This window comes from Vidua chalybeata, chromosome 6 (genome assembly GCF_026979565.1).
Source record: "Vidua chalybeata isolate OUT-0048 chromosome 6, bVidCha1 merged haplotype, whole genome shotgun sequence".
NCBI classification, from domain to species: domain Eukaryota; kingdom Metazoa; phylum Chordata; class Aves; order Passeriformes; family Viduidae; genus Vidua; species Vidua chalybeata.
This window is the reverse complement of record NC_071535.1, coordinates 59993342-60021209: the sequence shown is the minus strand read 5'-3', so window position 1 is coordinate 60021209 and position 27868 is coordinate 59993342. Positions and strand designations below refer to the sequence as shown.

Genomic DNA, 27868 nt, shown 5'->3' with positions numbered 1-27868 from the left:
GATTTAATTAATTTTAAAGCAGCTTGTCTTTTGGAACCTGTGAATTGCTTTCAAAGACTGCACCTTATGCCAGCTTTTTTCCTAACTTCTGTTTTACGTGATATTTGCACTGAGTTGCTGTCATATATCAGAAGTACTTATCTCCTCAGAATGCCATGTAATTTCCTATGAACAGCTGCTCGCTATAGCTGCGCTATTTTTTGACTGAAATTGAACACAACTTCAGTATTTTAATATAAGATTTGATCGAAATATGGACTGCTCAGTTGTCTGTCATGCATTTCAAGAGCACAGGTCCTCACCATATGCCTGTGACCACTTCTGTAGAGGTAAATGTATTTCAGGTTTCTGTAAATGTGATGAAATTAAAAGGCAAGCTGAAATAAAAATATTATCTGTAATCCCATGTTGTATTGTTAGTACAGGGAAGTATAACCATGGCTTAGCAGTCATTAATCACTCATTTTCTTTTTTCTTTGAGAAATAAACTTATTTCAAACTTTTTTTTTCCCTCCCCTTTATAGAGCCAGTATTGTGCAGAAGCGCATAATTTATTTTCAAGATGAGGGCTCTCTCACCAAAAAAATTTGTGAACAAGGTAAGGTAAAGTAAAATATCTTTCTGACCTCCTCAGTGCATTTTGCATTTTTCTCTTAACACATTGTCTCAAACTAAAATTTGGAGGTCTTGGACAGTTTCACCCAGGTTCAGATTTGGGATCTTCCATTCAGTTATGCTCTTTATTATCACATGTGCTCCATCTCATAAAATCCTCCTTGCCTCCCCATAAATGTGCTACTTGCAATTTTTTTACCTGCTCTTTGTGTAATACCCATTGGTTTCCAGGGCAGTCTGTTATTGAATCCTGAGCTCTTTCATCCTTTCTTAAACCTAAATGTTGCACTTGGTTATTGCATCTCACTGGAGAATTCATTTGCTTTGTCTGTTCAGAAATTTCAAGCCTGTTGCATTTTGAGATCATCTGAGGTTTGTCCTTCTCAGATAACAACCAGAAACAAACCCCTTCTGAATCTGCAGATAACTGAAATATCAATGCCTTCTAATTGAACATTGTGGATTTAAATCATTCCATCCACTTATAAATATGGTACAGATATTTCAGGCTTGTCGTTTGGTCTAACAGCAAACTTAAAACTAACTTAAAAAAAAAACCAAACAAACAAACCCACGTTTAACTCAGATTTATTTCCTGGAGTGTTTATTATGACAGCTTCACTGTCCTCGCTGGTTTGGAGCTGTAGCCATTTTCAACGGGCGCTTTGATGCTTTTTCAGACTCAGCCTCGGAAGGTGTGACTGACAAACCAATCTTGGACTGTTGTGCCTGTGGTACTGCCAAATACAGGCTGACTTTTTATGGAAACTGGTCGGAAAAAACACATCCCAAAGATTTCCCACGTGAGTATCACTCTTTTGCTTGTACCACAGTGGGGGCCCTGAGGAGGGTTGGAGCTGTTTGTGTGACGCAGCATCACTTATTTACAGCTCAGCAGTGTAAATTATGACATTTATGGAATCCTGCTGGCACTCAGCATTGAAAATCAATGGATCTTTCTGCACTATACATTACCAGTACAGTCTATTGATTGGCCTGACATTTTGAGCTAAGACGTGTGTGAAGTTATATTTGCAAGATATCTTTGTGGGGAGAAAGGTTCCTTTCTTTTTTTTTTTTTTTCTGATTGAAAGCTTAGAACGGCTTATAATGTAGAGGTAGGAAATGAGATTTTAAGAAAAAGGTCACAAAGGACAGGCAACACACTAATATTTTGGTTTTTCAGCAATGCCAGTCTACCTAGTCTGTTTTAGTGCAAAGTATTCTGAATTATTTCAGTCAAATTTGGTGAGTTTTGAATCTTGGTGTCCAAGGATATTAATTGTGTGTTTATATATGTATTATATTATTAAATAATGATATAATAATGATAATATACAATAATCTTTTATATTATATTATAATAATTATGTTATATTATAATAATTATATTATATTATATTATATTATATTATATTATATTATATTGATATTAATTCTATCTACCTATCTATTTATATATCTATCTATCAATGCTCAGTTTTCTTTGTCTTTGGTTGAATACCCAGATAAAAAACACCTCCTGAACTTGGCCTGTCTGGGTTTTTAAGTGTCTAAACTACAGAATCAGTATTTTCGTTGCAAGTTTGCTTTCTGCAGTTACCCAAGTATCTGTAAAAAGCTGAAGTTACAAAATTGTGTATTATCTATCTGGTCTTTCATTACTAACTCCACAGTCTGTGGGTAAAAAAAAGACCAGGAAAGTATTTAAGAATACGAGTCATATTTACAGGTCTTTAAACTCTGTTACATTTTCTGTGGCTGATGTTTATTATAGGGGCTTTTTTATGTTGATTGAAAAAAAAAATATTATTGTTACAGAGTCAGAATATCCTCATATACCTCAAATATGGTTTGTATCAGCTCAAATTTTAACAGCCTAAGCAATGTTGCTTGTGTTGAGTTTGAAGCACAGCATTGTTCAAATATTATTGGTCAGCATAACATGGGGGAGATAAAATAAGCAAAGCCAATAATTGCAGGAATGCTCTTTTAGGCCATTGGGTGATTTAAATATCTGCTGAGTGTGAACTTTGGATTCAGCTGGTGGTTAGAAATAGGCCATGAGAGAAGGACTGAAAGCCATGAAGTTACTGTGGCTTGGTGATGTAATGCTGGGCATAAATGGCCTTTTGTTTTACATCCAAGTTGGTGAACTCATGAAAATATGGCTGCATGGTGGAAAATAAACAAGTTGCAATGGTTTGCCTGCTCTCTCTCCCCAGTTACAAAATGGTGAATTAAATCAATATTTTACTTAAACTGGAAAAGTGAAAAAATAATAACCATTTGGTACTTGCATGATTAATCACAGCAATAACAGCCAATAAGATTTTGCATTAAAATTTCTGAAAGTAGAGGGAAAGATCTCATCCAAATAAAGTGATGTTAAAAATGAAACATAGTCGCTGGCATTATTCTTAAAAATGTTGAGCTTGTGCAGTAATTACATTAAAATAAAATGGTATTCGTTGTGGACTGTGGTAAATCACTAATTATTTGCCAAGCCACCACATAAAAAATTGTGCTGTATTCTTGTACCACCAGCAAGGTTGGACTAGAAAACAGATAATAAACTTTGCATTTCACATCTTTTCTTTATCTACTAAGTTGCTTTAAAAAACCCTAAAGAGCATGCACTTTGTGCAAAGCATTTATTTTCTCTGGGTACCACCCATTTTTGACAACAGAAATCCATATGCTCGTCGTCATGATACGACATGAGCACATCTATGAAACGTGTCAGAGGGTAAATTCTCATGTCCTGATGGCACCTTGATTTTCCTGCAAAAACACACATGTAAGTGTCTTGAGAAACGACTCAGAACTACAAGAATGAAGTGAAGTAACAGCACTGGAGAGCTGTCAGTGCTGGAGAGCGACACTGGATGCAAAACAGCTCTGGCCTCGTGCTGCTCAGATTGTGTCACGCACAGGAGGTTTTTGATGGTCAGAGATAAAAGCTTAGGAAATTTCAAGCTGTCTCTTTGTTCTGGCAAGAAAGGGATGGTTTGGGGTGAGGAGTGAAACATTTGCAAGTGAAGCAGAGTTTGGGGAAAAGTTTAGGGTGGGTTTGGTAGGACTTTGAGCAGCTCATTGGCCAGGGTGCTTTCTCTGCAGAGTCACTATCTTAGGGAGGGCTGTTTGGTGGAACAGGCTGTGCCCTGATTGCAAAGGCATCAGATGTTCCTGTCCTGGTCAGGACAAGGAGGGAGCACAGGGAACAATCCCTTCTCCTTTTGACTGAAGACTTACAGGCACTCAGATTCCTCTCTGGGGTGACTCATTTTTGTTCTGTAGGGACTATTCTCTCTCTAAAAGCTTTGGTGTCACTTCCTGTGATGCCTTAAGGAGCTGGAACAGAGGCTAGATGGAGTTAAGAGGAATAAAGTGGATATTTATTGAAGAGCCTTCAAAGGCCACACCCTGGCAGTACCTGGATGGCTCCAAGGTGGAAGCAAAAGAGGGCTTGGTCACGAGATCTCACATTTTTATAAGTTTTAGTACATTTGCATATTGGAGCTAATTGTCCAACTGCAGCTCCAGCTCATGAAGTCCCATCCTTGTTTTTCTCTCTCCAGCCCACGCTGTTTGTGCTCCTGGGCCTGAGCTTTGGATCATTTGTCCTTGGTGCCCAGCTGGAGCAGGAATTGTTTTGTCTCCCTGCTCTGTGCAGAGAGCTCCCCATCCCCTCATGTGAAGCCCAGACCCACACACCAAAGCAGCACGGAATGTGAAAAATAGAAAAAGCTAAAACCTGAGGCATCAGCTGTGTTTCAGGGCGAGCTGCTGTCCGTGGCTTGTGGGACAGCCAGACCCCTGTGCCAGGAAGAGAGGATGGAGTTCCCATCCCAGCATCTCCCTGGGCTTTGGCAGGTGCCACTGTAGATTTCAGGAACCATTGCTAGGTCTTAGATCAAGAAACCAGCTCCTGACATTGCAGTCTCTTCAGCTGTGGAGGAGGGAAGGTTTAGTTTTGGTTTTTTCCACACATAGGTCTCAATTACTGATTTACTTTAATTGACTCTGAAAACATCAGGACTGCTACATTCAGAGCTCTGTAAGTGTATTTTGGTCCAAGTTTAGGACTAGGGAAGCTATGAAGGCTGTGTTTGCTGCTCTGCTAGGCCGTCTCCCTCATCTATCTATTCTGCTTCCTACATTTTTCTATCTTTTTTCCCCTGCTGTTGGTGTTCATTTTTTATTTCTAATCTATTTTCTACTCTCCCATGATTAGGTTCCTGCATCTGACTTTATACAATTCTCTGCACTGTCCTTTTCAATTTCAGTGTTCCACCTCTCACATCTTAAATTTGCATTCCTTTTATTTACTTCGTTATTCATTTTTCATTCATTATTCAGTTTGCAGCTGTTTTTACTGCTGCTCTCTACCTTTTGCATTGCGAAGAAAAACGTTAAACGTTGTCTCACTCCATCATTCTGACTCCCTCATCTCCTGTAGTCTTTGCCTTGTTACCAGACTGTCTGCTTATGTTAGCAGTTCATTTTCTCACCCTTTTCCTTTAAGCCCATATATCTGCAGAAGGTTACTTGACACTTAAGTGAATTCATTTTTATTTCCAGGACTGTGGGACTTCTGTGACTCCTTATTTCTGCTCAATTCTCTTTTCAGTTTTTTCAGTTCCATCATACTTCCCTAACATCTTTTTCTTTTTTCTTTTTCTTTTTTTTTTCCTTGTTCAACAACACAGGAAACAAGAATGGGAATCCTTTTGCTTAGCTCTACAGCACTTACATTATGAGAAATCTGAGCAAGAAAACTCAGTGTATATAGAAGTGAATACAGAAAAATTTACTTCTTCATTACCTTCAGTAAGGAAAAAACTTCCTTTTAAAACTGAGGGTGACCACTGAAGTCTTCCCTTGCAGGTTTCCTTCCCAAAAATATTTGACATAGAAAGTTTTAATTGAAAGTTGCTTAAATTTCCTGAAGTGAGATCTTTGGTGAGGAAAAACTGTTCTAGGCCTATTTGTTTTGAGGGGCTGCTTTAAGCTCCATTCCTGTCAGTCCCTGGCTTTTCCTCACTACTCTGAAGATGTGTATGGGTGTAGTGAGGAGTGGCAGCATGCAAAAGCCTCAGGAGTGGGGACTTCAGCACTTTATTAAAGTCAGGAGTTAGGCTTTGAGGCTGTCTGGATGGTTGATTTAATTTATTTTGGTTTTCCCCCCCGGCAAGGACGCACCAACCACTGGTCTGCCATCATTGGTAGCTCTCACTCCAAGAACTACATCCTGTGGGAGTATGGAGGATATGCCAGCGAAGGGGTCAAGCAAGTGGCAGAGCTGGGGTCCCCAGTGAAGATGGAAGAAGAAATTCGGCAGCAGGTAGGTGCATTTTGGTGCTTACTTTAAAAAATAGAATCCTCACTTGGCCTGTGAACAATTTCCCAGGCAATGCCTGGGAATGTAATTTTGCTGGATAATTCTCAGTTCAGTGGAGAAGGAGTTCTGTGTGTCTTTCTTGATTCATTCTTACCCTGGCAAGAGTTTTTGTCTAGGAAAGGACAAGCAAGTTGCAGCATTCTGGACTTAGAAAATCTCTGTGCCATGTAAAGCAGAAATCAGAGGTAGCAAAGTGAAAAATCACCTTTTCAATCTTAATTATGAAGACACTTTCTTAAAAGAAAACTTTGAAGACAGCAAGCAGTACCCCTGCCTTAAAATAGTGAATGATTATTTAGCATTTAGATTCACTTTGCAGAGTGCTACATTTTGCTTCTTGATGAATCACCTCATCTTGTGTTATTATACAAATATCTCATGTGCTGTGTTTCCCTGTTCATCATTATTTATGTGGCAAAAGCATTCTTTCCTTAATGATCCCTTTTACAAAGAAAATAATCCATTCCTTAATGTTGAACACGTGCATGAAACCCTCTGTACTTTTCTTCACTTCTTCTACATTTGTGTGGATCTTTCCTGTATTTGACACTTCTGAAGATGAAGCCAGCAAAAATAAAAGCAGAGTTCAGGATGATATTGTGGATTAATCATTCTCCCTTTTGGTAACTGCTGCATGTTAAAAACACAGTATTTCGAGACCTCCAGGGTAGGTTGTATACAGGGTTACACTGAGAGATATAAAAAAAATTCAATTATATTTATATAAACAGCATAAAACAACCTCAAAGATTGTTTTGAAAAAAGTTGTACAGCAAAAGGCTTTGTGTGCTAAATTTAATTTGCTTTCTTATGATGCTTAAGTGTATATAATCATGGTACAAGAACATCTGGTGTATTTGACAAGAAACTCCCAAAGCCAAGAAAAATAAGATAAAACCAGCTTATAACTTAATATATAAAAGGGATTGAAAAGGAATATGAAGGGGAAAAACAATATCAATGTGGGATGAAATGTGATCATGGATACATTGCCTCTTTAAACCATAATAAACCTTGGTATACCTGGAAACAGAAAGTAGGCCTTGATCCTATGCAGAAAAGTGCCTGGATTTTATCCCAGCAATATAATATAAACCCAGATGGATTAAAATTGTAGCAGAGTATTATATATACCTCATGGAACTTATCATTTTTGCTGCTTGGGAAATCAATATTTTCTGGTAGTAGGCCCACGTGGAATGAAGAAAATCAGCAATTTTGTATTGGAGAAGATAACTTCAGTTTCAGTCTTGGTGAATACTTTATAAATAGGGGTTTGGCACATCTGAATTGGGACTGTACAAAGACTGGGTCTTGTCCTGGAGCAGCAGGAGCAAGAGGAAGGTGTTGGGTGAGGAGCAAGCAGAGGTGCACTTGGGAAAGGTCACGCTGAGGACTGGGAGAAGGGCAGAGAGTTTGAAGGGAATATGGAAAAGCAAATGAAAATCATGCCTCTGCTTTCCAAATCTGGCTTCTTTGTCATTATGTGCCATGTATTTGCAAAGAGGGGATGTATTTATACACTGGATTCAAATCAGAGGAGATTGTGACTTTTAGAGTACGTCAAATAGATAAATGGCTACAATTTCTGGGGCTGCTGACACTGAACATGAAATTAGTGAACATCGCAGTTAATTCTAACATTGGGATGTCTGATTCCCTGCAGGGATTCTCCTGGTTCTCCTGGGTCAGTTTATCCAAGTAATCAGCTGGTATTCTACCTGGATCTTACCTAGAACAGTGCAGCATGTCATCAAATGTCATAACCTTTATGTTGAGTTTATATGACTTTTTTTTCTTTTTAACATGTTAAGCTGCACTAAAATTTGTGAGAGATTTTGAGGTAAAATTCTGCAACCAAAACAGCAGAGCAATGCCAGGAGCTAATTTGCTGACATTTAAGTCAGGCTGGTATTTTTTTCTTTTTTAATTGCACTTTGTCCCTTGCAATATCCTCACCTGCCTTGAAATTTGATAATGTTTCCTTCCCTACATGATGCCATCTACCTCAGGATCTATTTGCTCCTTTTCCATTTCTTATTTTACTTTTCTTCCCACTCTCTGCTGTCGTACCTGCCTTGTGTTGATGGGAGGATGCAATTCATTAAAATCACTCTCCAAGCAGCTCTGATGTTTTTGAAAACACAGGAAAGGCAATTTTTGTTTCATTCTGGTGCTTGGACTCAGAGCTCACTCAGTGCAGTTGATGCACTCCTTCCAGGGCCACACTTGGATTTGGGAATCTGCTGCGTGTCTGCTGAGTTTTGCAGGCAGTATCTCAGGTGAGCACATAGACAGATATTCTGTGGGAATCAGAAAAACAGAAACTTCCACAAACCCTAAAATATCTGATCTTCAGCCTCAGAAGATGCTTAAATTGATATAAAAACACAATACACAGACATTAAGCAGAAAAATCATAAATATTTCTATAGTTATAGGTGAGAATATGCCTTAAGTAAGTAAGAAAGTGTATTAGGTAAGACAATAAAGATTTTATAATGTTGGGGCATGGTTGTACAGAATAAGCTGAGTTTAGCAATTATAATAAAAACATATATATAGATGTGAGACAGAAACCCATTAGATAAAAGTAGCTACTTTTATCTAATGTACTTTAGATATGTACTTTATGTACTTTTATCTAATGTACTTTAGATATGTACTTTATGATGTACTTTATTTAATGTACTTTAGTACAGCAGAAGTAAAGCTAGTAAGTTAAAAAAGCAAAAGAAATCCTGTGACAACTGTCTATTAGTTTAAAAAGTTATATATTGTCTTCTAACAAAGAAACTTGTAACTACTTTTAAGCTATGACCAATAGCTTACTCATTTAAAATCTCACAACCTCTAAAATTAATGTTATCTAAACAATAAATCATTCTTAACCCAAAAATAGTCCCATCCTTTCATTTCTAACAACAACAACGATAATATTTATGTAACCAGCATCTGTCACTGACACCACCCAAGGTTCTATTAAAGGGAAAAAAAAATCTAGTTATTTTTGTGTTTTATTACCAAAAGATTACAACAAACAAACAAACAAACAAACAAACAAACAAAAAGGTCTTTCTTTCAAAGAGCTTTGTTAAGAAGTGTCTTAATAATTATGTGTCATTAAATAAGAGATCCTCAAGTGTGAACATTTTGCTCCCTGTGTGACAGAATGCTGCACCAGCAGCAGCTTTTCCTCCTGCCTGGCACCTTGGGCTGCTCTGCTTTGTGAAGAGCCCGTGTAGGGGTTTTTGCAGGGATGGTCCTGGGCACTGCAAAAAAGTTTTACTTTATAAAGAGCAAGTTTGCAGTGCCCAGGACCATCCCTGCAAAAACCCCTACACGGGCTCTTCACAAAACTTTAAAACTTTATAAAGTTTATAAAATAAACTTTATTTATCCGGGAGAACTTCAAGGAACTCATCAGCCTTTTTAGTAAACTGTTGCTGGCAGCCTGGAAGGAAAGCCAGGGCACACCAGAGTTTTACTAAAGCAATCTGTCAAGTGGTTGATGTGTACAATGGGATAATTCAAGCGTTAGACTTCAGGGGTTATAAATGAACAAACAAAGGCTGGAAGAGGAATTATGTGAGGGGGGACAATGTGCACTGACCTCACGCACCTCTGAGATACATTCACACTTCCACTTTGTTTTGAGAAATTCTGGTTTCTCCCGAACCCTTTATTTGATAAACTGGCTGGTAGAAAACGGGTGCAGAATTTGAAAGCAAAATTCTGCATTCAAATTTGCATTGCTCTGTTTAAACAAATGAACAAACAAGATGGTTAACACATGAATCAGAAGGAGCGAAGTGTAATTCTAAATCTCATATCCTAGGCTGATGAAAAAAAAAAAAAAGACTAAAATAGAAACATTGTTTTAAACATCTCACCTTAAGAGAAATAATTTAGTTTTGCCTGATTATTTCTGAATAAATATTCAGTCATTTTGCCTATTCTTTTTTTTAACCAAGATAAGTAATACTCTGCATCTTGCATCTTTCTGCATAAAATGCAGTGTGCACTCTCTGCTCCCTGTGGACCCACAGGTGACATTCTTGCAGGTTTGGTTTAATGCCCTCTGAAATGTCAGTCAGTGGGATGACTTTTTAGATTGTCTTCAGCATCCTCAGGTGAAAGCTGAGTGTGCCTCCAGATCTTTCAGAACAGCAAGTTCTGTCTTCCAGGAAGATGCTTGTAAAGTTTTAGACGCAGGATAATTTAAATTGTGTATGTGAATTGGAGGTGAAACCTGAAGCAGCAAAAAAAAAATTCTATAGAAAAAAAAAATGCGATTGTTATGACTCCATGCAAACATTTATCTTTACAAAATAATCTTGATTTGGATTTTTTTTAATTACAAAAGAAAGAAGAGTAAAAAATGAAGTAAATTTGTCATTGGGTTCAGCTTGATTGATTGATTTTTTAAAAGTAATTTCAGTATTTCAGTTGAATAGTTATCACTTTATGACCTGTTTGTAAGGCAGTGCCGTATTTTTCACAAAAGAATGGGGTCATTAGATTTTCCTGGCTGAAGCTGGTAAATCACCTGAATTACAAAGAGGAACTTGCAGGATATTGATCACTTTTTTATTATAGCACTGGGCAAATTATTGTGTTTACTGAAACAAGCTCGAAAGTTTGCTTTTTGAATCAGCTGTTATTGTGTGCTTAGGGAGGTTAAAATCAGCCAGCCTGGGAGGTTCAACTCAGGTGACAGAAGAGCTAAAAATTCTTCCTCAGAGACCAGGAAACCCCTGACAATTCCTGGGAATTAGGCTGGGAATTGCACTGGGAAAACTGATTTCTGTTGAAATAGTTCAGTCTGTGTTTTGTTTAAAGGAGCTAAAAAATTAGTGACAACATGGTGGCTTGGAGGAGGACACTGAAACATGTGAAGGGACCATGTCCTACTCCTTGAGGAGGACACTGAAACATGTAAAGGGAACTTTTCTTTCTCCTGGAGGAGGAGACTGAAACATGTGAAGGGACTTAGATTATTTTGCCATGAACTAAAGTTGATATTCCTGCTGCTGTTGTTACTCACAGGAACCAGAAGGAATTGGCCACCTGGGATGTTTCACCTTTGCCTGTCCAAACCTTCATCCCCACAGAGCCCCTTTTCCCCCTTTCCCCTCAGGGAGGGTGTTTTTGTTCCCATCCAGATTTCAGAGGCACCATCCTGTTGAAAAGAGAGGAAAATTATTGTGGCCATAAAGCCTGCTATGAAAAGCAGGGGCTGCTGCTCTTCCAAAAGCCCTTCAGGTTTCTGTGTAAAGCCCACAGAAATTGCCAGTGCTTTTGGACTTGGTGTGGCAGTGAAGTAGCAGAACTCTGTCCCAGCATGCTTTCCACTTTAGTTACAGCCTGACAGCATGGTTTTAATGGGGCATTTATTCTAATTCTGGACAGATCAAGCTGCTCGGTCATAAATTGGCTTCTAGGCTTCTGTTTGCTCAGTCAGACTCCTCTGCAGTCTGTGCATACACCTCTGCTGTGAATTATGGTCCTTTTTAATGCCTTTTGAAAAGGCTAGATGGTAGATTTATCATGCTTTCCTTTTGGAAGATGTACCTTATATAATGATTCAAAATCTCTGGCATTTTGGTAATTAGAAATTTTGAAACCCTTGTATACTGTGCTAAATTTCACAAAGTATTTCTGCCAGAGAGAAATAGTTGTCTACTTATGTCATAAAGAGAAGCTTTATGTGCCCATAAATAACTCATACAACAGGGCTCAGAGCACCTCTTCCAGGGGGGATTCCATCTTTTAATAAACTTCTGTTGGAAACTGTAATTAGAATGATTCAGTTGGTGTTGTTTTCTTAAAAAAAACCAAAAAAAAAAAAAAAAAAAAAAAAAAACCAACAAAACATGTTCATCCCGACTCGATTCTTTTTTAGTATCTCATGATAATAAAGATGTACTTCCCTAATAAGAAATTAACTGATGCTGCATTCTGTGCCACACAACACCTTTTGCTAGTCAAAAAACCATTGGAGATAATGACTCTTTCACAAAATTAAGTTCTGAAAAACCATTTTTAAGTGGTGTATTGTTTTCTGGGCCAAAACACAAAAGATTCAACAAACTTTTACTAGTTCAGCCAATAAAAACTGAATAGAAAAAATTGTGTTTGAGTCCTCTGAATATATCATTGTGCTATGGATAAACTCTCAGCGGTTAGGGCACAGTCCTTGTGCCTCAGTTGCTCCATGTGTGGTTATTCTGTCTGTAAGCTTGTGAGAGCTGGCAGATGTTGAACACATTTTGTACAAAATGTCTTTTTTATTATTGTTGTCCTCTCCCTGGTTTGGAGCACCAGGCAAAACGTAATTTTGAACTTTTATTTAGCCTCTGGTCAAAGCCTTAGCAAAATAGTGGCTTAGTTAATAATGCCTTTTTTTCTTCATTTCTTCCTGCCTTCCCTCACCCCTTATCAGCTGAAGGCTTTCTTTCTGATAATAACCAGGGAGAGATAATATTTGGAAAACTAAACTTTTTTTATTTTTTCTTTAATTTTCTGTGCTTTTAACAGCCATTGCTATTTCATTAATCAATAAGGCACCTTGATTTTTAAAACTCCACCTTGTGAGCTCTCATCTTGCTTAATGAATTCCAGAGGTTTCACACCTCTAACTTTTATGGGAGTCTTTGAGTTTTTGCCCTCTGAATAATTACCCAGTAATTGATATTGAATGATTTGCATAACCAAACAATGAGTTATGGTGTTAAGTTAGCTCAACATTTAATTTCTCCTTCATTTTTTACCTCAATTTGCCTTGCTGCTTACTTTCTTCTAATCATCACAGACCTTCCATTTCTGATAAAACAGGGAGAAACACACCTTTTCAGTAAAATCCAGTAATCAGGTTCTCTTTGAATAAAAGATCTTCAAACTTTTTTTTTTTTTTTTTTTTTTTTGCAGAAGACCCTTCAAGAATAAAAAAGTAGGCTTTACTCAAAGACCCATCTTCTCAGTGAATTCTGATACTCAATTGTGTGGGAATGGGGCCTATCAAAATTCCTACCCCTTTTTTCAATCTCTGTAATTGCTAAGAGGCCCAAAAAAGCTTGTGAAGATTTTCTCTGGCTCTTTGATATCTGTCTGGATTGCAGCAAAGCAATGCTAGGTGAGGAAACACTTGCTTCTGGTAGATCCATCCCTTAATTTTAGTTCTCCAGCACACAGACATAAAAGTCACAAGGAAATGTCACCTGTTTGGCACAATACGATTGGATTGCTGGGCATTATTTGCTAATTTTAGTATTTTAAAATATCTTGCCTTTTCATTTCTTGCAGTTAGATTTTATCATGCTGTTCTGCTGCCACAAAATTATTACCTGTAGCAGATTCATCCAGTGGAAAGGTGTGATGAAATGACTTTCAAATTATTTTCCCTCAGTCTATCACTGCAGTATTTTTAAGACATGAGAATTTCAGATGATTCTTCATGTGCTGCTGATACTGAGGGACAAACTCCACCTGACAGCAGAGGTTCAGCACTCCAAAACTAGACTTTGGTTAGGGAAATCAGTGGTGTTAACTGCAGCCATTCTGGTTTGGAATAGCAGCTCTAAATCCTGACATTTGAGTGACTCTGAGGCACTCAGGAGCCGTCTTGCAGCAGCACCAGCAGAATGTTAAGTAGCACAAACTGGAGAAGAGGCAACACCAATAAAATTGAGTTGTTTGTCAGAGCAGATGGTTGGGCTCCTCCTCCTGTGGGAGACACTGCCCAGACTCCTGTGGACTTCAGCAAAGTCTGCTTTTAAAGGGTCAGAGTACCACGAAAAATTAAATTAGGGACAAGTCGATTTCTCTGTGAGTTCTTTCCTCTGCAGTGGCTCGAGCTGTAATTAAAATGCAGTGGCTGAGGAGCTGGTGGCATTCAGCTGCCTATTAAGGAGATGCTGCAAAGGCTAAACAAGGGTCTGAACCCTCATTAGCAGCATTTGTCAGGAACCACAGGATCTTCCTTGTTTTCTCTCTTGTTGCATGGTAAATATTGTTCAAAGGAACAGCATGTAATAACAGCTGAGGCTGAAGAGTCCTACAGCTTATTTGCCTTGCAAATGCTTAATTATTCAGACAAATTTTCAACATAAACAAAAACTAAGGAAATAACCCACAATGCAAAGGCTGTCATTCTGGGATTAACTTTTCTGGGGGGTTGTTTGCTTAGTAACCTCAGTTCAGAGCTCTCACTCTTTATCAAATGCTTATTTCCACCTAAAACTCAGCAGAACGCTTAGAAAAACGCCATGTACATACATCATACATATGAACATTTCTTAGCCTGTGTCCTTTTCTAAGACAGCTCTTCTCAGACATCTCGATCACAGAGACTGATTTAAAATTGATTTACTGCATTTAATGTTCAGAGAGCAGAAATGCTCAGGTATTATGTTACATCTGTATTAATATGTAATGGATCAACTGGTTTGAGACACAGAACAGGGAGGATATTCATAAGTATTTAAGTGAAGTTTTAACTTTGTTTTCCTAGATTGCTTTTCTAGCCTGAATCCAAAAGGACTCTAACGTGTTGTAGTTTCTGTCAGTCAAAACCAGAAGCAGGAATACTTATTTTTAGTAGGGGGGGAGGTTAATGTTGTTGACTAGTCTTTAGCTCAGGAAAGAATGACTGGCTTGCAGATTGTGTGTTTCTTTGAAGTTCACCAGTCAAATGTGGTTGGAAAATAACATATGCATGAATTTAGGGACTGGAATATCTGCTGCAACCTGAAGCAGCTCCAAGGGTTAACACAGGGCTGGGATGAAAGTGTCTGATTGTGTAATTAATTACTGGTTACAAGCTCTCTGGATTCCTTCTAAGATGATGTTTCTGGATTCTCCCTCAGTCAGCTCCCCCCTTGAAACTCATCTCAGCTTATTATATTCTTGCTTCAGTCAGTGATATCTTCAAATAAATTCCCTCACTTGGAGCATGTGGTGTATCCTGCTATTCCAGGAACATTCTGTGGAAAAAAGGCCATGCAGAAATTACTGGAAAGGAGACAAGAGTAGAGAGGGTCCTGTGCAAGCTGTTCCTTGCACCGACACACATCACTATTTGATGCCAATATTTTAGCAAATGATATAAAACATTGGGCTCAAAAGTAGGTTTACTCACAATTAGAAATATTCCATGGAAAATTTGTGTTCAAATAAAAACGTGGAAATTTAAGGGAGCTATTAGGCTCTAGCACAGCAAGGAAGTTGATGCTCTGCCTAGATAAACACTGAGTACCTCGAATGTTTATTTTCTCTCTGAGTGAGAAGAGGCCACCACTTTATCTGGAGTTGTCTTAGGGGTGTTTAAACACCTTAGGCCTTGACAATACAGGAAGTCATCAAGTTTAAACTAATCAGTTTATACCCCTTAACATGGTTTCTTCTATAAAATGTTCCTCAATCTTAAGAAAGGACAAAAAAAATTAGCTAAGAGACTGCATAAATTAGTCTATATACAGAAATGGAATGCATCTTAAAATTGTTATCTGTGCTATATTCCCCTGTAAGTTGGCAATACTAATTTAGATGTTGAGGATGCAATGATTCTCTCCTTTTATAACTGAACTTTTGAATACTTTCAATACTTTTAGTGCATTCAACGCCTTAAAAGCATCTTTTTTAAGAATAAGTATTAACAGAGAGAACAGATTTTTTTAAAAATTCTATTTTTGAATGATGTTGAAATATGGAAAGAAAGGAGTTCATTAAGCATTTTTAAATTATAGACTTTAAGAACATTTGGGCTCCACAATTAATGACATTATTTTAATTCACAAGCCAGATCAATTATTGATATTATTTGCGGGTTTGGGGGTTGTTCATGGAATATCTGACAGATGCACCTGTAAAGCAAGCAAGAGTTCAGAAAGAGTTCAGAAATTTGTGCCTTAGGATGGTTTAAATTGAATGATATGAGATGAGATTTTAGTGCTCTTGTTTGGATATATATTGCTACATTAGTTGACAGATAGGGGAAGAGAATGGATGATTTCTTGAAGAATTTAATTTTCAGCATACCTTGATCAGAACTGCGAATTTTCTGTCAAGGTCAGAGGAATGAAGACAGGGAAGACAGTCATGGGTTTGTAGAAGGTGGAAGACAAACCCTTGTACTTCTAATCCAACTTGACTCATATCCACAAACTCTTGCCAGTGCAGTGTTTCTTGTTCTTTACATTTACTCTTCAGGACATGAAAACACAGCATTTTAGTGATCTCCCAAAACAATTAATTCAGTTTAAATACTCAGCTGTATCACTGCTGTTACTCCACGCTCACAGCTTTAGTTTGTCACAGCAGTTTTCAGAACATGTGATTTTTTTTTGCTTTTGTTCCTCCCAAGCTTTGTGCAGTGCATTCTGCCGAAAACTTCATTATGTGATTCGTGCTTTTAGAATAAAAACCAAAGGGAGAAATGGATCTTTGTCATCATCAGCTAAAAGCAATATACACAAAGTGGAACGTGTGTGTATACAAATGTGTATCATTTACAAAGACCTACATGGCCATTTAATATGCACAATGTAATGTTTAGGCATGAGGAATGTGTTTATAATAATTTTCTTATTCATGTAAACTACATCAAAAGTCTGTAGCTAGACATAAAAAAATGTAACCAGATCCACTATCTAAAATCTGCTTGAGCATCACTAGCTTTTCCACTTTCACCAGTCTCTTGTCATTGATCAATATACAGCCATGAGTAATTTGCTTTCTCAAAACCAAGATGCACGCATCTCCCCAGCCTTTAGGTTAAGAAAGGCATCCAGGAATTAAAAAAAAAAAAATTATTTACCATTGAGGTTTACTACTGTATCTTCATTTCTTCTTGTCTTAAAAAAATCCATAATGCTGCAAAGAAATAAAATCTCTTGGTTATTTAAACTATGTGACAAGACTTTGTGCTGAAATACTCAGGAAACAGCTTGTGTTGATGGAAAAGTGAAAACTGATCTTTTTTTTCTAATGTATAGAAATTTGAATCCCCCACACAGACCTTCTTTAGAACTGTAATACGGAGGCTTTTTTTCATTTTGCAAATGGAAATGCAATTTTTCTACATCCCATATAAATTCACTTTAATAATCACTCCCTAAAATTAAGGTTTGCTATGTTATTAGTCAAATAAAAAGGTTTCATTTAAGTTATATAGGCAAAGAACTATACCCACGGTAGACAACTATTCATAAGATTAAAAAACCTGTCAGTAAATTATCTGTCAAGTGCCACTTTTGATATTTCCTGTTTCTTTTTCTCTCTCCGTAAAATGTTGGGCAGAATTGGTGCACATCACATTCATGTCAATGATATTCCTGTTTCTTAATTCAGTCAGGAGCCTCACAGGGGATTTCTTCAGATCACTGGGGCTTCTGTAGACAAATTCAGAGTAGGAGAAGGATGGGGAGAGACTCTTTACAAGGACATTTATTGGCAGGACGAGAGGGAATGTTGTCAAACTGAAAGTGAGTAGGTTTGGATTTGATATTAGGAAAAAACTCCCTCTTGTGAGGGTGGTGAGGCCCTGGCACAGGCTGCTCAGAGAAGCTGTGGCTGCCCCTGGATCCCTGGCAGTGTCCAAGGCCAGGCTGGATGAGGCTCTGAGCTGCCTGGTCTAGTAGAGGGTGTCCCTTCCTGTTGGAACCCTGCCTGCTGAGAATTTCAGACTTTCTGTGCTGCCAGGCACTGACCCCCAGGAGAACACTGCATTGACCTGAGGCCCTGGAGAAGCTTCCAAATGATAGAACTGGGATTGTGGGGGTGGAGTTTGAATGGAAGTGTGTAACATCACAGGGTGGAAAACTTAGAGTTTAAGGGCTTAGAATATAATAATAGATATAAAGTAAGATGGAGGTTTTAGGGTGGAGACTGGTCCTTCTCCTTCTCCTTCTCCTTCTCCTTCTCCTTCTCCTTCTCCTTCTCCTTCTCCTTCTCCTTCTCCTTCTCCTTCTCCTTCTCCTTCTCCTTCTCCTTCTCCTTCTCCTTCTCCTTCTCCTTCTCCTTCTCCTTCTCCTTCTCCTTCTCCTTCTCCTTCTCCTTCTCCTTCTCCTTCTCCTTCTCCTTTTCCTTCTCCTTCTCCTTCTCCTTCTCCTTCTCCTTCTCCTTCTCCTTCTTTCTCCTTCTCCTTCTTCTCTTCTTCCTCTTCTTCCTGTTCATTTTCTTCTTTACCTTCTTCTTCACCTTCTTCTTCCTCACCTTCTTCACCTTCATGGGTTTGGGTGGTTTTGTGTAATTGGATAAAAAAGTCTGCATTGCGGGTACGGGTGGTTGGCTATTGGATTAAAAGTGAAAATAATTTAGGTGTCATTTCTTAATTGGACAGTTCATCCTTAAAAGGCCTGCTAGAGAGGGAGATAGGGCTCCATTTTTAGTTTGTGAAAGTGCTGTAGAACTCAGGGTTTGTGAGACTGTAACATAGATAAGAACTAATAAACATCTGAGTCCCAACAAGAAATACTGTCTTGTACATTTAATCCTGACCTTGGAGAAAAAAAGAAGATAAAACTCGACACCTGCCCATGGGAATGAGATGATCATCACCATCCCTTCTAACTGACTCCATTCTATGGAGATCAGAATCCAGAGCTCTCTGTCCTGAGAGCTCCTGGAGAGGCGTCTTTCCCTGAATTACTTGATGTGGTTTCAGTGCTCTTTAGATTCAGTTGAGAGGCTCCTCATCACTTTAATCACTTGAATCAGTTCTTCACATCTTCACAGCAGGCCCTGGGATTTTACTTGGAAAGTTCTGCAAATTTTTTCCTTGGAGCTTGTTTGTGGGTTTGGGATGTACGGATATTTGGGTTGGGTCATCTCATGTCACCTGACAGGACAGAGGTCTAAACCAAAATTACTGAAGAAGCGAAAACCTTCCCACATAAAATTCAGGTCATCATTTCAGGGTGAAATTCCAGGGGAGACAAGTATCCACTTTGATATGGGATAGTGTATTTTCAGTTAGGCAGGATCAGAGTTTATTTATCTTTCTTTACCTGTTATTTTGACCAAAAATTAGTGTCTGATTGTTTCGTGGAATAGTGTTTATTCTCTTGCAGTACCTTCAGGAGAAATGCCACTCTGTCTGAGCCCTTTTGCAACAGTGCTAAGGAAAGCAGATGGAAAAGTTCATTTTCACTGAACAAAATAAGGAGAAAGCCTGCAGTGTTCCATAGATACAAGTTGTTTAAAGTGCTTCTCTTTTCAAAAGTTAATTATGTGATTGCTGCATTACTTAAGAGCTGAGAAGAACATATCCGTAATGAGCAGAATCTGAGTAGATTTTTAATGCATCTCTTTCAGCTCTCCCTGTGGCTAGGAGTGCTTATTGAGATGTTCATTTACAATAGATTACTGGTACTTTTTAAAAGTACTTTCCCACTCTCCATAATTGATGTATTAGTATATCCCCTAAGCATATTTTTCTGTTCATCTTTACTCCATTAAGATTAAACAGAATGGTCATTAGATCATAAAGCAATAAAATATTCACTTTGCTACTCACTGCAAAAAAAGCTGTCAAATATAAAGATTGACTTTGCCTTCAGGTACATTTTTAATGGTCCCTTAAATATATCCCTGAACCACTGTAACAAACAGTAACAGATAAAGAACTTCCTTCATCAGGGGGATGGTTATCTTAATTAGGTGTCAGGCCCAGAATTTTTTGCTCAGCCCATGCTCTTCTCTGTGAGAGATTTTTATCCATGGATATATGAATTCATGACACAGTTGCAATGCAGGTTAAAATAAGGGAGAAAATTCAGCCTTTATTGCTTGCTATAGACTTCTTAATAGGTTTTCATTAAAAAGTCAAAGATCATATTATATACATATATTTATCTATTTCTTGTTCAAATAGCAGTGGAGAATATGAGTATGCAAAGATATGAAATAATCTAATTTTCAGTGTGCAAGCCTAAATTGCATTTGCAAAGAGGTGTTCAGTCATGAAACAAAGCCCAGATTTTATGTTTAGAAATTTAGGCTTGCAGAATGGTGTCTGCTTCCCTTACTCACTGTAGATTCTCATTACTTTTCTCCAACACCCCTTCTGAGGGAGAAAAAGAGAATGTTATAAATGGTAAAAGCAATTTTCAACAGCCATCAAGGAAGACATAGGATATTTCTATTTTGTAATTGAATGCTAACAGATATAAAATACAAAAAATACATGCAGCAGCATAACTGCAAAGCTGTTCTTGTCAGTAAACATCATATTTAATACCCACCAAGCTAGATACAATTTGTAAAAGAAGTATGGCACGAGTGACTGAGTAATTATGATCAGGAGAAACTGCAGCCAGATTTATTTTATTGATTAGCTCTTTATTAATATTGTTGTGGCTCCAAAGTCACAGTGCTCCCATACATTCTGAAAAGTATCGATATTCTCTAGTTCTGATTGTTACTGAGTGTGAGATCTCTCAGTCAGTGCTGGTTCTGGGCCACTTTTTTGTCTGCCCTGAGATTCCTGAAGTAATTAACAATTTGATAACACTCAGAATTATAATGAAAAGCTTTGGCATATTCTAGCTTATGTTTATTGGATTTTTTTTAATGATGATGCCAATGTCTGTAATACTTGAGGTCTTCCAAGGGAAAAGCCCTTTTCCCCAGAAGTCTGGTATGCTATAAAGACATTCTGTGATTTTATTTTGTTGGAGATTGTCTTGGGAATGGTGATCATGAAATTTGATGTTTGATCCTTGAAGTAAGGAGGGGTGTCAGCAGAATGGCTGCCTTGGACTCGTGAAGGACAGACCTTGGCCTGTTTAGGAGAGGCCTTTTGGAGGAATTCCTGAAGGGCAAAAGAGCCCAGGAAGGCTGGATATCCTTCAAGGAGGAAATCTCAAAAGGCACAAGAGCAGGCCATCCCCTGTGCTGAAAGATGAGCTTGTGGGGAACACCAGCCTGGCTGAACACAGAACTTTGGCTGCAACTCAGGAAAAAGAGGAGAGCTTGAGATTTCTGGAAGAGGGACAGACAGTTTGGGAGGACTGAAACATAAACTTTAAGAGATTTAGAGATTTTAGAGGAACTAAGATTTTAGTTAGAGATAAGCCTTACTAGAGTTAATTAAAATAAAGGGATTTTGTAAGTAGGCCTTGATGAAGTTAAGAGTTAGTAGTTAACTAATAATTGATTGCTTGTCAACACAATTTTTAGTTAGCTGGGTTTATAATGAAGAATATAGAAACTGACAAATAGCTTTTAGGAACATGAGACAATTGTGGGCCTCCTCTGTTCTGAAACCAATTGAAGACAGGGAATGGGAGTTCTACCAAGAGTTCATTTGTCATATTTGCATTGAAAAGGTAGAAAGGTCAGAATGAGGAAGACTTAATTTACTTCCTCATTTTGGGACCCCTCCCCATGAAAGGGACCACCGACCCATTTCAAGGAACAAACTACGCATGCTTAATAGCTTTTGGAATGATTAGCAATGATTAGAAGCGAGGAATGGGATGTACTAAATGATGAATATGTATTTGTATTTTGGGTATTCAATTCTGGTGTGGATAAAAGGACTCTGTAATCATTGGAAAGGTGCAGTGTGTATTTGGGAGCTGTCCCACACACTGCCCGGCGCCGCAATGAACATACATTTCTAACTTCAAACTGTTAGAGAGTTTTTGTCCGTCACAGTTGGATATCGGTGCTAGATCAATATCCATATTTCTTTAATAAATCAGGACTGCAAGGATGCTTTGAGGCTATCTAGGGCTAATTAACCTTTAATATAACAATTCTTTGAAATCAAAACAACCCCTTCCTTCCATCAGTGCTGCAGTTTTCTCACTGCAGATCCCTTCCTGAGCATTCCCAGATCTCCAGGGCTGGAGATCCAGCCACCCACAGTGGCAGCTCAGTGTTCTGGGTTCTGATCTCAGCACTGCTGCCTCTCCCAGCCCGGGGTGACGCTGCTCTTCTCCCCCTGACTGGGGTGTTTTGACACATCTCTCTGAAGCTTGGTCTGCCCTGTGACTGATTGGAAGCACAGCCCCTCTGATGCTTATGGCAAATGTTATTTCTCCCTTTCAGCAGTTTTCCTTGGGTGAAAGCACGTCCCTGGCTCATTATGTAAAACAGATAATTAGCTGATTACTTGTGCTGCACTTAGCGGTGTGACTGGATGTGTGTCACTCTTGTCAATGGTGTGGAATGATCTTCAGAAGAGGGCAGCTTGCCTGAAGATGCTCTTCCAGTGTCACCATCAGTATCTTGGAGGCACTGCTGGCTCTCTGCTGCATTCCTTGTGTTGGTCCCACTGTCTTTTTATGGCTTTGGACAACTTTTTATGGCATTTTGTGGCTCTTCTTTTTATGGCACTGGACAACTGCAGGCACCTGACCCAAGCCCATCTCTGTGCCTCCTAGCAAAGGCTCTGACAGACCTGCAGTCCTTGATCATCTCACTGGAACTACACTGGAGACAAGGGCTGGAATTTATATTCACAATAAATAATCAAGATCATTTGATCCTTTGACACTTATCTGAGAATGTTTTCAGCAGCAGCGCTGCCATTTCTTATGTTTTTGTTGTGCAAACTAGAGGAAGTCAGTTCCTCACCTGTTCAGTCCCACCTTTACTTTCCACCTCCTCTCTCTTTCTAATCTTCCTATATTTGCAGTAAAAGCATTTGGTAAACATATATGAACTTCTTCTGAAATTGTATTCCAGGGCCCTCTCAAAGAGCACCTACAATTCAACCTCTCCCCAAGTGTGTCCCATTGTTTGGCCAATTCTTTTGTACTTAACTGTAGAACTTCCCAGAGTTTGAAAAGTATCTATCCTTTTCTTTAAATGGATGTTCAAATGAAGTGAAAGAATTCAGTTGCAAGCCATTCATTCATCCATAGTATTACATGAGAAAAATTTTCACCGTTTGTTTTTTTTTTCCTGTGGAAGGTATAATAAACTAGCTTGTAAGTCCCTCATCAGTTTTTATTTTTTGCCTTTATGTCTTTACAATATCTGTTCCAGAAGCAGCAGGCTTTGTTTCTATTCCAGTTTGTTTTGGCAAGTTTATACTGAAAAAAAGATACTGTTAAATTTGCAAGTAAATTATATGAATTCCTATAGACTTCTAATAGGTTTTAACTGTCCAGATGGCAACTAAAACCTCTAACTTTTCCCATGTGCTGGTGACTTTAAAAAGAAGCAAAAATAACACCAGCACCAGCCCCCTCCAAAAAAATAACAGTTAAATTAATGGCTTTTCTTACTCTATACCACAGGTCTGGTTGATAAAGCAGGAAAAATATCTTGTCATTTAAAGAAAAGAATAGATTTTTGTGATCCTGTAAAATTTAATTTTTAGTAGCAGAAGAGGCTGGGTCTTGTCCATCTAACACAGCCCTGCCTTTGTGCTTGAAGCACCTGCAGCCAAACTTCCACCTAAGAACAAAATCTCTGCTACGTGGGGGACTGAGAGGAGCAATAAACTCTCAATATCTCAGTGGTTACAGCTGAAGACCTTTTTGTTTTTCTAACCTGCTGCTGCTGCTGCTGGCATGGAATAAGCTGAATTCTGGTGGATGTTTGGAGCTGGACAGCAGTCCTGATGCCTACCTGTTGTTTTCCTCTTAGATGGGCTCACTGCTTTTCCATTTGACCTCATGTAGACCCAAGTTATTTCAAGGGATTAAGAAGAAAGACCTTAAAATATAGAAAAATAAAGGGATATCCAGTTTGGAGCTAGGCAGTAGTCTTAGTACTGAGTCACCACTATGCTTGACATTGTTTGTTTTTTTGTTTTTTTTTTTTTTTTTTCCCTTGGGATAGCCACTTTTCTACTCTGAATTTTATATATATTTTTGGAAAAAAAAAAGAGATTTTTCATCCCCTCCTTCTCATTGTGTTGGGAGAATAAATTAAAATACATTCATTTAGTGCATGTTGGTGAAGCATATCAAAATGCAGGGGGAGGGGCTGGATTGAAATTTTTTATACATTTTGTTTAACTGATGACATAATTCCTGGATGGCATCTTTAAAATAATAATTCTTTTCCCACAGAGTTATCCAATATTATTTTCTATTCACACAAGGTTCATCTAATGGTTTCAGAACATGTTAAAACATTTAAGGAAATAAATTTCCTAATACTCAGACAACTTAGCTATAGAGTTTTTATTGGTGTAGAGTGGTTAAGTGCCTTGCATATGTTATAAATCAGAGAGTAAAATGGAAATTAAATTTTGGGTCAATTTAGGGACAAATAAATTGGTAAAGATTTTCCTGGTTGCTCTGCAGAAATAGTTCATTACCTCCATCAATAAGCATTTTTCACGTTGATGTCTCTCCACTGTGTGTTGTCTCTAAGACTGAATTGTGAAAGAGGAGCATTGTGTGCCAGTTTTAAGTAAAAACTAAGTCAAAGGGTCTTTTCTTTGTCCACTACCTTTGAATAGTGTTTTTGACTGTTCATGACTTTCGGGGTTGCTTGAGACTAAACTCCAATTATGAGGTGAAAGAGCAAGTTTAATTTGCATGGGAAGCTTTGGTTAAGGAGTTAGTGAGAATATTGACTAGCTAAACAGGATGGGTAATGTAGAATTTTTTTTTTTTTTTTTTTTTTTTGCCTGAGGACAGAGGAAGTTGTCCTGACTTCTGTCTGAGGCAGAAGACAGTTGGGATTCCTTGGCTCTGGCCATGCCATTGTTTCCCTCACTGTGGGCTCTGCAGTTTGTCCTCTGTGACAGTCAGCCTGTGAATTCCCTGTGGGGCCAGGCAGGACAGGGATCTCCTGGGGCAGCCAGTGGTGTCTGTGCTTCTGCAAAGCCTTGTAGGACATTGTAAAGTGATTTTCATCGTCAAGAAAGGAAATGTGGGCAGCTCCCATTGATACCCCATGCGGGAGTGAAAGAGAGATGGATCATTTCTCCAACATTTTTAAAACCACTCCATCACCATTTGAGGAGAAAAAGGAGATTCGGTACGAATTAATTAAAATCCTATTAAAATTTTTGCTCATCTGCAAATGTGAATGAAAAGATTTTGTCCTGTCCTTTCCATGATAGCTCACACTTGATGATGCTGCCTTCATTTCTCCCAGTTTGTGAGGCATGAGGAAATAAGATGGGCTCCAAGAAGAAGGATAATTCTATTTTCTTCACAGTGTGTGAGGAGAGAAAGGCTGCCATGTGTTGATGAGATCATCACTTTAATAGCAGCCATTTATCTCTGAATGCTCTCTGGAGGTAAACAGAACGATCACTTTTAAAGTTAAAAGCATAATTCAGCCTGCTTATTTTCCTAATCCTGTTCTTATTGAGGTGGATTGGTTCACCTGATCTATTTAAATGGTGATGAATGCAGAATGTTTTTTTTGAAGAATGACTTTTATATTTGTTTCACCTCGATTTAGGATTCAGGAGCAAATTAAAAAAAAAAAAAACAAAACAACAAAATAACAAAAAAATCATACAACTCCCCATCTTTTGAAGTAAAAAGCTGATTGGGCCAAGTGGAAATACACAGGAAAAGAAAAAACATTCTTCTTTATGCTGCATTTGGGAGGTGCCCGACTGGCAAAAAGTTGTTTTGCAAATGACAAAAAAAACCCCTAAGTTCTGCTCAGGAACAACAGAGATCACTGCAATCAGTTTGGATTCTAGAAATTGTGCTGCTTTATACCCAGAGTAAAGTGGTTGTTAAGGAATAGGTAGATTGAGCCTTTTCACATTAAAGCAAGGACTCGTACCTCTGGGGGGTTTTCATCAGAAGCTGATTGTAGATGGAGTTAGTTTAGAGACAATATTATTAGAAAAAAACCATTATCCTTAAATCAAGAATATAGTGGTCTTGCAAGAACTTAATCCAGTCTGATATAAGCCCTGATAATAAACTTTTCTGCAGCTAATTCGGTTGCTGGTAGAAGGGAACCACCAGCTTTTGCACCCATACCTTCCATTTTGTACTTCTGAGGGTTTAATACTCCACCTTTTTTTTTCCCATTCCAATGAGATTTTGTACTTTCCTGTAGAGCAGCAGCAAGAAGCCCATCTCATTTCTTTCTTTCCCAACTAAGGAATCAAGCTGTTATTTCCTTCCTTTTCCTTTTTTTCTGGGACTCTGTTTGTACTTAAAATGAGAATTGTGCTGTGTTGCTGTGAGTTTTTTGGGTGTTGGTCTTTGGATGTTGATTCACACTCACGATTTCATCCACAGAATTAAATCAGGATCTTCTCAGTATTAAATAAAAAAGTTTCTCTCTTCAGATATATTAAAAAAAAAAAATAACTGGTTTAAGGGACATTTGTCCCATAAAGAAGACACTTTCACACTCACGTAGGACAATTTCTTGTCCTAAATTCAGATAAAATTTCCAGGTGCCAGTTTGGGTTTTCTTATACACATTTCCCAAAATTTCACCTGTAAACTTTGCAAACAAAATGAAGTGTTTATCAGAAAACTTTCAGTGAATTGATCATATTATTTCCATAATTATTTATTCCCTAACATACTCTTTCTTAATAAACAGCTCTAGAAATTTGACCTGTTAAAGTTTTCTCCTCTGAAATAAAAATACTGTTTAAAAATAGAAAAACCCCACAACCTTGTACATAATTGGCTTTTGTACATACTTGTTGGCCTTTTCTTTTAAGTTTTTACATTTACTTGACTTGAATTACGGAGTTTAATAATGGTCAAGATGCAAGTATAGACATAAAAAAAAAGGGGATACTTAAAATTGAGGAGAAATGTATTGATTTAATTAAGTTCCTGTCATATGCCCCAGGAAGAAATGTCAAATTAAAGCCAGCTATATTGGTTAGATATTTCAGATGTGACACAAATGAAGGCTTTATTAATTCCTAGGTTCCTAATTGTTTTATTTGCATCTCAGTACACCATAGCTCTTGGATATGGTTCTGCTCTTGCCCCCCCTGTAATTACTCAGGACTTGGGCACAGGAGAGAGAAACCCAAGCCCGTCATAAATTGCTTGGTTTCTTTTAATAGCCATATTCAGGATTTACCTGAAGACCATTGCTTCTGCTCTTTCCTGAAGACTCAGTTCAAAATGTCTTTTGTCTTATGGTTCATCTTGAGGGCCAGGACATGCTCTTATCTCCAGTGTAGATAAGAAGAATTGGGCACAGATAAAGTGGTTTGTTGAAAGGGTGTGTGTGAAATCTTTAGTTCTTGTACTCATTCATCCTAAGATATTCACAAGATTTCATACTGGTAAAATAGATTGATTTTTTTCTGGCTTTTTTTTTTTTTTTTTTTTTTTTTTTTTTTTTTTTTGTTTTTCTTTTTAAATTCCCCCGGTTTTGCTGTTGTATTGTACTTTATATGGTTCTCAAAGGAGCATCTGAAAATGCACCATCACTAGTGTCATCACAGAATTAGTGACTTCAAACAAACCCACACACTTCAAATTAAGAACATAAATATTTTATTTCAAAGATTTACGTCTCAAAACAGGTTCCAATTTTCTTCCTAAACCTATTTTTTTGCTAAATGATTTTTTTTTATTGTGATGGGAGTAGAAAATCTATTTCATGCATTAAAATGACCAACACAAAGAATATGAATGAAAAATGTCACACCCACCCTATACAAGCAACACTGGGAATCCAAAGATTTTTTTTTTTTTTTTGTGGGATAAAAGAGGAGCCAAAACAATTTGGCTTCTAGAACAAAATTTTTGTAGAGGAAGATGAGGTCCCTGTGAGAGGATGGAAGACAGTTAAGGACAAGTCTGGTTCTGTTAAAGCAGTGAACTGCTAGATTTGTGTCACACTAATGAGAATTATACTGGCAAACAGCAGATTTCCCAACTTTGTAGAGGGAAACTCACTTGGAGTCTTGATAGGCAGGATCCC

At 38.0% G+C, this 27868-nt stretch overlaps 1 protein-coding gene across 1 annotated transcript in view; it reads left to right on the top strand.

The window, feature by feature from the left end:
* The window catches only part of SPON1 (spondin 1), a 181880-nt gene that overhangs the window by 53913 nt on the left and 100099 nt on the right, over window positions 1–27868 (top strand). Inside the window, exons 4-6 of the mRNA XM_053946422.1 lie at window positions 525–598; window positions 1296–1418; window positions 5814–5962. Coding sequence (XP_053802397.1) covers window positions 525–598; window positions 1296–1418; window positions 5814–5962 — 346 coding nt within the window. The remainder of the gene's footprint in view (window positions 1–524; window positions 599–1295; window positions 1419–5813; window positions 5963–27868) is intronic.